Source organism: Polypterus senegalus, chromosome 9, assembly GCF_016835505.1.
Source record: "Polypterus senegalus isolate Bchr_013 chromosome 9, ASM1683550v1, whole genome shotgun sequence".
NCBI lineage: Eukaryota > Metazoa > Chordata > Cladistia > Polypteriformes > Polypteridae > Polypterus > Polypterus senegalus.
Genome location: NC_053162.1, coordinates 143,207,064 through 143,221,754, shown reverse-complemented (window position 1 = coordinate 143,221,754; position 14,691 = coordinate 143,207,064). Strand labels below are relative to the sequence as shown.

Genomic DNA, 14,691 nt, shown 5'->3' with positions numbered 1-14,691 from the left:
CACACAGCAGGAAATTGTCTCTTGTCAGTACATCAGACGTGTTGACGATGTGTGCCTTCCTGCTGTGATAACTTGTACAGTGCTGTGCAGAAGAGCTCATCTTAACCTTTTGTCTTCACCCTGAATGTCTCTGAAACACAAATCTGATGCAAATGTTGGTGATACAGTAAAGAAGAGAAAAACCATCACCATTGAAAATAAAGCAGAAATAATAAAAAGGTCAGAGAGAGGTGAAACTCCATCATTCATTGGCAGAGCACTTACAGTCGGTCAACCATAGCATTTATTAAATTTATGTACGTGTTCCGACTTACATACAAATTCAACTTAAGTACAAACCTATAGTCCCCATCTCGTACGTAACCTAGGGACTGCCTGTATAAGCAAAACACTGTAAGAAGCTGCAACATGCAGGAGTTTCAGAGAAAAAAGTTTTAAAATGAATTCCTACCCACATGAACACAAGGAGGAATATGAAGCTTGAAATACAGATTGATAAATACATCCTTCATTTCTAATGACTGGCTGGTAGTAAAAAATAATTGGCTTAACTGGCATCATTACAAAAAAGACTGATGATTGTTGTCAACCACACCCCGCAACTGAAAGTGTTATTTTCACCTTAATGTCTAAGGTAGGAGAGAGGAGAGAGATTTTGCTGGAGGTCAGAAGCAGGAAGGAGGATGGCATTTTCATGGACGGCGCAAATTCAGATGGTGTTTTATGTGAGGCTGGAGGATGGAGGCCATTTTGGCAGAGGTAGGAGGCACGATGGATTTTTATCAGAGGAAGAGGATTGTTTTGTCGGAAGGAGGAGGGTGGCTCTTTGGAAGTACACCTGCACCCCCTGCACAAGAGTCACCTCTGATTTTCACTGAAACTGAGGTATTTGTTACTGAATAACTTAATTCGTCAAAAATTATCAGCACAGGCAGTGGATTTAAATTATTCCCTTGTCTTAAAAAGAACAATTGACTTTGAAAGTGATATCAAAGGCCAGACAACAAAAGGCTTGTAAAATGAAGTAAGAGGGAGAAAAAGAGAGAGCTGAAGGTTGCTGGCTCAAATCCTATAAACGCCAGAAGTGATTCCACTCCATTGGCCCCTTGAGCAAGGCCCTTAACCTGCAATTGCTCTGTCCCGAGTATGACGTAAACCTGCATCTGCCCTGTAAGCAGGCCCTCCATCTTACAGGGAAAACTTTGGGGTTGATGGCAGGATTGGGACTCCAGCCACTGTAAAAAACCTCACACTGTTCCATCCCATCTGAGATAGTGTGGTGTGGTCCTAATCTGGGATCCTGAGGTGAAGTAAGAGACTGCCCTATTATAAGAGACTGCCCAGATTATTCACAGAAATGAATGAAGGAGTAAAGCTAAAAAGAAGTAGATGATGAAGTTAAAATGGCAGCTTGGAGTTTTACTTTCACTTTGTACAATTTTAATTTGTTCCTGTCCTGTTTCAGCACACTATACTCCAATGGGTATGCAGACTGGCATCAACTGTAGATCTAAAACTGCAATCATGGCAATTTGCTTTTTTGATTATATGCACTAAATAAAATCTTAATAAGAGGCTATGGACATTGTATATCCAAGTTTTGTTTTGTTGGTCTTCGGTCACTCATGATTTTATATAGTTTGAGTGAAAAAGAAATCTTGAAACAGGAGTGGACAAGTAGTTTTCTACTGAAGATAATAAAGATAAGTTATTGTTGTATCTTTAGTATTTTAAAGTGTACAGTTTTAGGTATAAAGCACACCAGAGTTGAAATAAATTTCTTAATACAGAAATCAGGTTTTAAAAACATGTTAAGTGTTACAGTAGCACTGCCTCTTGGTTCCTGAAGAATGGCTTGAAATTTCAGCCTGTCTGATGTACTTTCGTCTTTGGCACGATAGAGTAATTAGTGATGATAAATTGTGAAGGACAGCATCATGTGAGTCTTCTTCAGTGATGGCTCCTGCCTTGTACCTGGTGCTTCTGGGACTCCTCCTGTCTGCCACTCAGTACAGAAATAAATTTCTTTGGAAGATGAACAATTAAGTCTGAAAAAAGCAGTATGCAAATTTAAACACATACTTTCCTATTCAATTCATTTCATTGATCACCAGCCTCTAGAGGGCAAGGAATAAGCAAGAGAGGTAAAAATTACTTTTCAATAATTTTAAATTGTCTACCACAGCAAACGCTTTAGTGCCATTTAGCAAGGTTTCATTCCATTTTTGATAATGTTGGTTTCTTTTTTCTTCAGGGCACTAATAATACAACCATCAATGTTCTGCGCCTGCTTTTTCCATTGTAGGTTTGTAGAACAGATTAATAGCTCTGGAAAAAAAAAAAAGCCTGCATGTAATCATTTCTACAGTTTTTGTGGTATCCTCTGTTTTGGATTTGACTCAAATGCATTTCACTTTAGAAAAACAGAATTGCACTACACAAGTTAAGTGTAAGACAGAAGGCTTACTGAGGAATTTTGGCTTACTTTGAAAATCATTTGTTATCTTTACTATAAAGCAGACTCTACAGCTAGAAAATCAGAACTCTGGGATACAAACTTAGGCTGACATTGCCACTCATCTTCTTTGTGAACCATAGTTGACTGTCTGTGTGTGACGGTAGTAGAACCGCCACCGGGTCTTTTATCAGTGCGGCGAGCCGGAAGATCCAGCAGCAGACGCTATTTAGCCAAATATAATACAGTAAAGAGTTGCTGAATGATTCATAACGTTAAATGAATCCCCATAAGACACTTATTGTTAGCACGTCATTCTGGTAAATATCAGATTTTTGATTTCAGATAATGCCTTCACTTACCGGCTTGGCAGAGTCCTCTTCTTAAGTGGACTAGCCACGTTAGTGGTCAGTTGATGGGCAGTTTTCATTCTACGCGCACATGGGTGCATACTCCCTTTATTATGCTGCTAAAAGCCGGGAAGCAGCTGATTTCACAAACAGTCAGGAGGAACCAAACGGGATGGGGGAAAAGCAGTCGCAGTGCGGAGATGGTAGTAGTTTTACTCCACATGTTCATGTATTTTATGTCTTGTTGTTGTTTAACAGTTTAGATGTAATCCTCGGGGATGTGTGAGATGTAGGTAAGATCATGTATGTGTAGGAATAAAGTGAGGATAAGGGGATGGACCCACCTCCATCTGAATGGCAGGAGCCCATTGCCTTTAGGCGAGTGGGTAGGAAATACTTAAAAAGCCTCAGTGCCATTACTTGGTAGGTGAGTGTTGAGGATAGGTGTCACTATTGTGCGTATTGCAAAGTTTCATTTTTTCCCCATGCTGTAGGTATTTTGTTCAACCTTTTTAAGCCAGAGAGATTCCAAGATTTCAGGGACAGTTTCAGTACTTGGGGAAAGACAGATTTTGGCTGCTCCAGAGCCACTGGACCAATTATTCGACCTTTTTCTTTCTACCACTTGTTTCTGTTTGGCAGCTTTGGACTACGTCCATTTTATGTGCCCTTGCCTATAATTACTATGCATGAATGTTTTCAGTAATTTATTGAATTTGTCCTGTTTGTTGGATGCCACTATTTTGTTTTGCTTGATTGTTGCATTTTATTTTTATGGATTGTTTATTCCATAATGACATTTTTTTGTAGATTTTTGTCCTTAATATCACCCGCAAATACTGGTTTCTGATTTTTCTTACAATAAACATTGGTGACTTTGATTTCTTGAGACTTTTTACTTTACCTGGGCTTTGGGTTGCCTTGAGCGCCGTTTTGCTATGAACTACCAGCGGACACTGACTGAATACAGTGTATCGTGACACTATGGTATAAAATATAGATAAATAATGTATTTTCTTTTCAAAGACTTAAAATCGATTCTATTAAAAAGCACTTGAGAATGTAAAAGAGTTGACCCTAAATTATGTAAAAACTAGTCTGAAGAACTCATCAGCACAAACAAATGCCTGTTAGATATGGCGTCTAAATGTTGTGATGCATTTCTAGACAAGCTGAATTGCCTAGTGCCCCCATCATGGCCTGATATTGCCTTGCTCCTCTAAAAACATTCTTACTAGAACATCTACAAAAACCTTTTGCAAATGATACCAATTGTAATATTTTATTCTTAATCAACACATCTTCAACCTGAGCCTGGAACAGGGGAGAGTCCTGAGGCTTTGGAAAGTATCTTGCATCACCCCAGTCCCAAAGGTATCACATCCTAGTGTGCGGAATGACTTCCGGCCTGTCACTTTGACGTCACATGTGATAAAGACCATGGAACGGCTACTGCTTCACCACCTGAGGCCACAGGTCCGCCACCCCCTCGATCCTCTGCAGTTCGCATGCGAGGAGAAGGTGGGAGCGGAGGATGCCATCATCTATATGTTACACCGATCCCTCTCCCACTTGGACAGAGGCAGTGGTGCAGTAAGAATTATGTTTCTGGACTTCTCTAGCGCCTTCAACACCATCCAACCTCTGCTCCTTAGGGACAAGCTGCCAGAGATGGGAGTAGATTCATACCTGGTGGCATGGATCATGGACTATCTTACAGACAGACCTCAGTATGTGCGTCTAGGGAACTGCAGGTCTGACATTTTGGTTAGCAACACAGGTGCGCCGCAGGGGACTGTACTTTCTCTGGTCCTGTTCAGCCTATATACATCGGACTTCCAATACAACTCGGAGTCCTGCCACGTGCAAAAGTTCACTGACGACACTGCTATCGTGGGCTGCATCAGGAGTGGGCAGGAGAAGGAGTATAGGAACCTAATCAAGGACTTTGTTAAATGGTGCGAATCAAACCACCTACACCTGAACACCAGCAAAAGCAAGGAGCTGGTGCTGGATTTTAGGAGGCCCAGGGCCCTCCTGGACCCTGTAATTATCAGAGGTGACTGTGTGCAGAGGGTGTAGACCTATAAATACCTGGGAGTGCAGCTGGATGATAAATTGGACTGGAGTGCCAATACTGATGCTCTGTGCAAGAGAGAACAGAGCTGACTATACTTCCTTAGAAGGTTGGCGTCCTTCAACATCTGCAATAAGATGCTGCAGATGTTCTATCAGACGGTTGTGGCGAGTGCCCTCTTCTACGCAGTGGCGTGCTGAGGAGGCAGCATAAAGAAGAAGGAAGCCTCACGCCTGGACAAACTGGTGAGGAAAGCAGGCTCTATTGTAGGCACAGGGCTGGACAGTTTGACATCTGTGGTGGAGCGACGGGTTCTGAGCAGGCTCCTGTCAATCATGGAGAATCCACTGCATCAACTAAACAGTGTCATCTCCAGACAGAGGAGCAGCTTCAGCAACAAATTGCTGTCACTGTCCTGCTCCACTGACAGACTGAGGAGATTGTTCCTCCCCTACACTATGCGACTCTTCAATTCCACCCGGGGGGTAAACGTTAACATTATACACAGTTATTATCTGTTTTACCTGCATTTTTATCACTATTTAATTTAATATTACTTTTTATCATTACGCTGCTGCTGGAGTATGTGAATTTCCCTTGGGATTAATAGAGTATCTATCTATCTATCTATCTATCTATCTATCTATCTATCTATCTATCTATCTATCTATCTATCTATCTATCTACATAGCCACCCATTTTTTAATGCCTTTGTTGGATAGCTTCCTTTTAGTATTTCCCACATTCAAGAACTGCATGACGCTTGGACATGACCACACACTTTAGAGCTTCACGCCATAAACATGTTACCCTATTAAAGAAATACTGAAGATAAGAATATGGGTGTCAGCTGCTCTGATTCTTATAGGGAATCCTGGTGTGGAAAGAACTCATACTGTATGTAAGTACAACCCCAAATCATAAAAAGCTGAAATGGTATGGAAAATGAAAATTCTTAAATTTGCTAATAATATAAAAATATAATCATTGCCTTGTGGTTTACTACTCAAATATCCATCCCCATATCTGAGTATACGAGAAAGTCTCGAGGAGACCACTCCTGATTTTTTTTTTTGCTTGTGCCATACGGTCCCAACTTTTTCTGATTTGGGGTTGCAAAAAAAATGTATTGTTTCCTAACATCACACTGACCAGTAAAAACCTGGCCACAAAGTAGTCTGCAGTTTGAGTCGTGCTGTGTGTATAGTCTGTGTATTCTTTCCATGTTATTGTGTCTTGTCCTTGTTTAAACCCAAACCTGTTTCGTTCTAAACTTGACGTTTTGCCATTTCAGCTTAGGCAGTTTATAGTCAATATATTTTCCTGGTTGCAAGGTTCTCACTTTTCTATGCATTTAAATCTATATGGCTGTATTTTGTCAGATGTAATCCAATGTCTGGGAGTATCACAAAACTCTCAATTAAGAGAGGCTAAGTGGCAGCATTTTTGTGCATGTTTTAATAATTATTAGCAAAAAAGGCACAGACCTTATTGTTTAGGTAATTTAATGTTTGTTAGAAAAGTCTGCACGCATATAGGGAGATTCAGGTAAGACCCCACCAGAACTGTCATGCCAAAGACACCACTGTTTATATTTGTCATTGTGTGTTTTTTGTGCTCATTAGGTATTAGTTGTGTGGGCAGATACTCCACACTGATCATGTAACGTCAAGTGAAGCAAGCATGCCTTTGCGGGCTCTACCACATGTTATATTTCTTATAGTTTTCCATTTAGTTTTATAAAACATTTTTTGAATTATTATTTTTTGATTCTGTGATAACTGATTTATTCCTGGAGCTGCTTAACTTTATTTAAGTGCATGTGCATGTCATATCCTTAAAGGACAAGCAAGTCAAAAGTCAAACATAGAGCCACACAAAGATATATAATAGCGACTTCACTTCCGCCACACTCATCTCCACACTTGTTCAAGTCAAATTTGTTCAGATGTTATCGTTAACACACCCATATTAGGAAGGAATTGAGTGCATTAATAAACAAGTGAGGTCAACAATCCAGATGCCTTCAAAAATATACTGTATATATATATTATTTAATAATAATCATAATATGAATTGACAAACCAGCTCATTTTCATCCTTTTGTATGCTCTTCTAGAAGAATTGTCCATGCATATGTTTTTACCTCAATTATTTCATAAATCCAGTCCAGAAACTCTGATACTTTAGCATAGACTCCTGGGTGATTGGGCTCAGCACATCCTGTACCCCAGCTGACCACCCCAATCAAACGCCAGACGTTTTCATCTTGGCACACCAGAGGCCCTCCGCTGTCACCCTGGCAAATAAAAATCCAATTTATTCCATCTTCAGTGGCAGATTAGTTTCAGCCTACTGTTAAATAACTGTTTTTAATGAAGAATGAAATATGTCTTTTTTTTCTTTCATTTGGCCTAATGATTGAACATAAGGAAAACTGATATCAGAGAAATTCTTACAAAAACAATCAATAAATTAGTCTGTTGGTTAGGCATGAATGGGGTGCTTGTTGCATTAAATACAATCACAATAGTTAACAGCATCTCCTCGGCACTAAGAAATATTACAATTAGATCCCTTGTCAACTACCTACATCAAAATGCAATCAGACCAAATCCATTTCTGCCTATTCTGTCTATTTCTACAGGAAATGAGTATTACTGCTACTTATTTATGACGCAGTCCCTCCTGAACCACTGACATTCTTTTTTATCTTAAAACTAATTTTGTAATTAGAAACCAATTCCCACTTTCAGTTGATGGCCTTTTAGTCAAATGGCTTAATCCTGCTTATATTTTTCTACTATACTATGGAGCCCCTTAAGTGACAAGACAAAGAAAAAAAATGAGGCATAAGAAAATAAAATTTGACTGAAGGAAAAAATAGATGGGAGAAAAAATATTTTTTTGATTGGGGGTGGGGGAGTAATGCAAAATACCTTTGTGTTCTCTGACAAAGCCTTGGTGTTTTCTCACAAAAGTATTTCCGGTCTAACCCACATTACATGTTGGCTGAAATGTAACACATGAACACAGCATCTAGCAGGACCGAATTGTATTTGTGAGTCACGTGCACCAAACCTCGACTAAAGCATCAAACCTGTTCTGCACTGTAGACTGCTACAAGGTGTACTTGGAATTACCGTAAGCAAGTGCATGTGCTGGAGGCACAGTCTCAAGTCTCAAGTTATTCTCGTAACAGATTATGTTTCACATGCTATGTTTCAGTCAACTGGTCATTTAGGTTTAGGTTTAAACATCCATCATCTAAAATTAGACCCAGAAGTACGTTTCTGAGAGAATATACAGGAATTTTAGCTGATTTTCCCCTGTCCCATCAAATAAATATATTTTTTCTCCCAATAAACACTCATTTTTTTTTCACCCATTTCACTTAATGGAATGCTCCACCAAAACATTATATTTGTTTTATATGTTTTTGACCTCATGTAATTTTTAGTTATGGCCAAGAAAAAAAGAAAGAGCACAAAGTTTCTGATAAAATGAGAGCCAATAGTGACCAATTCTAGACAACTGCAAATAATATCAAAATAATATAATAACAATAATACCTGGCTCTCCTCCCATTCTCTAGGAAAGAATCCAGTTTTCAATTTCTAGACTTTTCACATTCTGGACTTATTTAATACTAGTCGTGAACCAGGACAAACTTTAAAAATCAGTAAACAAAAAGGTATCGCTAGCTAAGTGGAGGCAAGTTACGCTCCAAAACACAAAGCTTCTCCCTCCCCTTGGCCCGCAGCCAGTCTCTCGGATTATAATAATAAATCAGTGCTGCAAGTGAACTATGATACTTAGCGCAATGAGAGAGGTTGTAAAATCAACCAGAATGTTCAAGCAAATTATAGAAAAAAACCCTCATCTAAATCCGTTAAGTAGTTCTCTTGTGAAAAGCGAACAGACATACTGACAGACAGACATTGGATTTTACATATATAGAGATTTTAGCAAAAAAAAAAAACGTGATTTGCACATCGTGTTAATACAACTGGATGACTTAACATGTGGATTTTGTGTCACGAGTAATGTGAGATTTTTTTCAAGGACATTCATAATATCTAGCATTTGGTCTTGTCTAGTGTTATGTCTAGTAACATTGGGTCCTGTGTTATCATATCACTTTTAATGTCCTTTCGCAGCCATCACTAAAAACTACATGGAGTATGAAATATATAAAAAATGTCATTTTTGGGTGGAGTATTCCTTTAAGGTGCCGAGTTCATTTTGGAATAACTCAGCAGAATGTAGTACACATAATACATTTACTCCTCAGTTCTCAGGCCTTTTTCCTCTCGTTTCATTCTAGATATTGTATGTAAGCAGCTTTTATGTGATGAAGAAATAGGTCTAAAGTGGCTCTTTGAAAATGTTAGATTATTGTTAAACTGAACCTTATCGGATACAGGTAGCAATATTGCTAAACACGTCAAATAAACTAAAATATAAAACAATTTCAAAAGAGCACTATGAACTAAAAGTTATTGATAGTGAGAGAGATGTAATTTTTGAGATCATAGACAAAGCTGGATAAACCATCCTTTCTCCCACTTAGAAATTAATAAACTCTGATCAGGCTAGCATGGAAAACAGTGATTGACACTAGAAAATGTGTAAAGTAGTTTAATAGCCTGCATGCAGTGTTCAGTAGAATGGAGGTTCATGTGCAGGAGAATGCACAGTGTGGCATTAATTCTTGATGATACAATTGAGGAAATGATGTGTTCACATACCATTTCAGTGGTATAATTAATGAACATGACGCTAACGTTTTTACACAAGCAGTGGATAGCTCTGTTTTTTCATGGAGAATCAGGGGCATCAGACATAGACTGAATGTGTGTAGTTCAATTATATCTACATTTATAATATCCAACTTTCACTTATTTGTGAAAATAAGAAATTCACCTTAAATAAGGCTTCAAAATTACAGGAATATCACTCGATAGACTTTAGCCATTTGCTGTCTGTAGAGATATTCTCCAGCTGTCTAAATGGCTTTCTTTTGGTATTCAGCATTTCCTCCCACATCCCCCCTGTAAATGTCTGATGATTCTAAACTGGCCCTGTATGAGTTGGGTATGAATTAGACCAGTTTGGATCTTTGACAATAATAATGGCTTCTGCCCAGATGATATCCACAATATATAAGACCACAAAAATAGGCAATCTACACACCGTCTGAAGGACATTAATAGCTCCACGATCGTACTAGCAGATGAATATCCTTACCTGACATGCATCTATATTGCCTTCAGGGTAGCCAGCACACAGCATTCTGGGAGTGATTTCTCCATTATACATACAGGAGCTGTTGCATTTCTTTGTGCTGATCAAGGGAACACTTGCTTCCTTTAACATATCAGGAATGTGTGCTGTCATCAAAATATAATAACAATAAACCAAGATATTATAGCATAGCATTCACAAGCTTGGTCAATGCAATGTAGGGTTGCAGGGACACAAATATTATGTATGGAAAAACAAAAACAGAAAGGAAATGTGCAAAACGGAATTATGTGTTTCCTTGTTTTGAAAATCATTTTACAAACAGCAAAAATAATATTGACTTTTTTGGAGAAGAACATTGTGTAACACTTGCACCAATATTTCATTTGCATGAACATACTAATGCACATCACCCCCTACATTTCATTCTGACTGTACCACTCATTCATTTAACATGAACAGAGTGCCAATTGATCACCGAGTATAATCGTGAACAAACCAGCACCCACTCACCCTGGCCACGTTTAGATTTGACAATCAAGCTAACCTGCACCTGTATGAGATATGCTCTGTGATGGCTGTTCTAACCATCATACCACCATGCACCTTCCTGAATTTTGATCAATGTACAATAATGTCTTTTTAAATCCTGATCCTTCAGAGATTTTCTTTGCCATCTTATGGATTTTATCGCAAATGTGGAGGAAAATGTCCTGAAGCTTTGTCAGTGGATATGAACAATACTGGACCACCTAGACCAACACTAAATGACATATTCATATCCTGAAATTATTAAATAGATGAATATCAATGGAAGTGACATGCTGACATTTTAATGCTCACATTGGCATCCTTTAACTTCATTTGCAACCCAGGAATCTCATGAAATGTTTTGTCATCCTTTTCTAATAATCCCCTATATATTTTCCTGCATAATTTCTTAAACAACACATGAGAATGAGTAATAGGAATAAAGAGCTTTGTGAAAAGGTACCAGAAAAAATGCCTCCAAGCCAAAATCATTAACAATAATTTGTTGATTAATTCTCTTCATCACATTAACTCTAGACAGCAGATTTATAATTCAATTTATTGTTACTTCAGGAAAAAATAATTGGAAGTAATCTACCAAAGAGAAAAACATAACCCTTATTTGACATTGTAAAATGAGAAAATAATAGAAAATAACAAATTGACAGAAGGTAATCTCTTCTAAGATTTTCTAGCCCATTGTCCACTCTAATAGCCATCATGCCATTTTCTGATCTCACCTATTTTAGGACTGTTGGATGGGTACAAGGTAAAAACCTACCTAGATTAGGACACCCATGTATCGAAAGGCACCATTTATATCCAAAGACGATTCTGAGGCAAACATGCAGCTTCACAGGGACATTGACGGAGCCTGAAGTTAAGAGACACACTAGTACTAACCACTGCATCAGTATGTCACTAAAAATATCTGCCATATTCTGCAACATCTACAAGATAAGAGTATGCAGCACCGCATTTGCTCCATGTATTGGACAATTGCAACTCTCTTCTGGCATGAAGATCAACCAGCAAGTGTCACCAAGCTGCTACAGATGATTCAAAATGCAGTGGCATTTCTGGTGTTCAACCAGCCAAGGTTAGCCCATGTCACGCCTCTTTTCAGATCACTGAATTGGTTCCCTGTAACAGCACATGTTTAATTAAAATTCTGAGTACCTGCCTACAGTGGCATATGGAGACACTTGTGAGGTTTTATGCTTCTTCTTGACCACTATGGTCTGCTGATGAAAGGCATCTGGTGATGACACCTCTACTTGGCATCAGATCTTGATCCAGACTCGTATAGCGTGTAGCTTCTAGCTTCCCACCTCCATTTGAAATTTTGAATACCTTAATGTGTTTAAGAAGCGTTTGAAAGATCTTTTTGTCTGTTAGGTTTCTGTAATGAAGCAATTTTGTAAGCATGTCCTGTTTTCAAACAGTCCCCCAGACTGATGTTTACTTGATTATGATCATCTCTTTTGTATGTCATTTTGAATAAAAGAATCTGCTAAGCAAATAAATGTAAATATTCTAATCAGACAGACTGCACTCCACAGATATATTCCTTACTGGTGATGAGCAAAGAAAAGCAAACTAAGTGCCAGTTTCCAAAGTCCCTAATTCCACTTCAGAGTAACAAAGAGTTTATCATAGCACCATCTGGCACAAGGTAGAAACTAACCATGGATGAAGGTAGACTTACACACACACATCCATCCACACGTACTAATTAATCAAAAAAAAAACTTTTTTAAACACCCAACATTCTGCTTACCATCATCTGGCCTTGTGTGGCCCCATCCAGATATCCAACAGCGAGTGCCACCTGCAAATTCTTCCTCATATTGTGGGAGGCAGACTGGTCTAACCGTATCTAGCAGAGGACAAACACAATTGACTTTCATGAATGAATTTATGGCATTTTCTGCCAGTAATCTCAGTGCTTAACAGTGCATCTCTTAGCCTAAAATGAGACTGCTATGGTGACTGCATTGACAGGATTACAGTTTCTTATGTAATTAGAAAACAAAAATCCTTCACAAGGACTTTGTAATGCTTGTCCATTCACCTGCAGCTTTCATTTTATTAAGTAGTCTGACACCCTTTAAGCTTGTAGTGAAAACAAAAGAAATGAGAAAAAGGCCAGTTTTGCTCAGAAAGTTGCAAGCTTAGACCATCCACAAAGAACAAAAATACTGAAATCTGATATGCTAATTTCTAAATCAAGAGTTGTGGACCGGAGAAGTCACAAGCAATTCATTGGCAATACTGTATAATCCAAGTTTACACAAGTTAAAAAAGTCAATGGCATTGATGGATGTTGGATATTGCAAGCATGGGAGCTGACTTGTCATATAGAATGGGAGGGCAAAAAATCCAAAATAATAAGAATTCAATAATAATTTACTGCGGTGGGTTGGCGCCCTGCCCGGGATTGGTTCCTGCCTTGCACCCTGTGTTGGCTGGGATTGGCTCCAGCAGACCCCCGTGACCCTGTGTTCGGATTCAATGGGTTGGAAAATGGATGGATGGATAATAATTTACACTATCACTGATGGCACTTATTGCCTGAGCTCAGAGATTGATCGTTGCTCCTCAGAACCCCTGCAGATTTTGTTTTTTATCTCCAGCCCTTGAGTTTTTGTTTATTTGTCTTTTTTCTGTTCCCCTGGCCATCAGACCTTACTTTATTCTTTGTTACTTACCCTGTTTCCCTGAAAATAAGACAGTGTCTTATACTAATTTTAGGTCCAAAAAATGCACTAGGGCTTATTTTCAGGTAGGTCTTATTTTTATTATGTCTCTCTCTCTTGCTCGTGCACTTGTGTGTGTGTGTCTCTCTCTCTCCCTCTCGCGTGTGTGTCTCTCTTTCTCGTGTATCTCTCTCGTGTGTTTGTGTGTGTCTCTCTCGTGCGCCTGTGTGTGTGTGTGTGTATGTGTCTCTCTCTCTCGCTCGCTGCACAGGGAATGCACAGGGAGAGACTGAACACGTACGGAAATCATCGACGTGCACAAACTGAACGGGAAACTGGCTTGTTCGTATACCAAGTGTGGTCATGAACAGATTTGGCAAACTTTTTGGTCGTAAACCGATTTGTACGTGTTCCAAGACGTTCCTGAACCGAGGTTCCACTGTACTTGTAAAAGCGCCTTACCTTATAACCAGGGTAGCTTCTAGGCTAAATATGGCAGCTCCCAGGACAGATGCAAAAATGGCGGATTAGCGGTAGGTCTTATTTTCGGGGGAGGGCTTATATTAGCGGTACATCAGAAATTACTGCTAGGTCTTACTTTCGGGGAAACACGGTAGTATTGCCAAATCGTATTTTTAGATATTGTTTTTATAAACTTTGCTTTCTTCATGTTATAAAGCACTTTGAGCTACTTTATGTGTATGAAAACATGCTATATAAATAAATGTTGTTTTTGTAATCGGTATCCAAAGATTAAGGATCAAAACTGCATTAATGCTTTCATTTAAATGAAGCATTAAAAACCCTGATACGTTATCAAGCCTAGTTTTTCATACACAACAGATAGGACACCCTGAGTAATTGTCGACTACGTTTGGAGTTTTTCCTTTTTAATATGTAGGGAATATTAGTGCTTGTCCGAAAAACGAATGTTGATAAGGATGTGTGGAGTTACAAAGAAGGGCAGAATTAGAAACAAGAAAATCATAACTATAACAAAAGTAGGAGTGATATCAAAGAAAACTGAGCAAAGCAGGTTAAGTTGGTACGTACAGTAAAGGCATCATAAGAGAAGAAACTGCATGTGGCAGAAATTGGAAAGTTGAGATTGTTGTGTCAAGTTAGAAAAAAGTACAGAATAAAAAATGAAACAGCCAGGGGTACAATTAAAGTAGGATAGATATTTACGAAAGTACGGGAAAGTTGGTTTAAGTGGTATGGATATATGATGAGGAGAGACAATGAATATGTGGGTAAAAGAGTGTTGAGAATGGAAGTACAGGGGAAGAGAAAGTGAGGGAGGCTGAAGTAGAGATGGATGGATAAAGTAAA

General features: G+C 38.7%; 1 protein-coding gene across 1 annotated transcript in view; it reads right to left on the bottom strand.

Moving 5' to 3' along the window:
- Positions 1-2,203: 2,203 nt before the first annotated feature.
- Positions 2,204-14,691, bottom strand: part of tmprss5 (transmembrane serine protease 5) — a 104,255-nt gene continuing 91,767 nt past the window's right edge. The window contains exons 9-12 of the mRNA XM_039762517.1: positions 12,441-12,539; positions 10,133-10,275; positions 7,029-7,181; positions 2,204-2,328 (exon numbers count right to left, since the gene is read on the bottom strand). Of these exons, the coding sequence (XP_039618451.1) occupies positions 2,320-2,328; positions 7,029-7,181; positions 10,133-10,275; positions 12,441-12,539 (404 nt within the window). The 3' untranslated portion in view covers positions 2,204-2,319. The remainder of the gene's footprint in view (positions 2,329-7,028; positions 7,182-10,132; positions 10,276-12,440; positions 12,540-14,691) is intronic.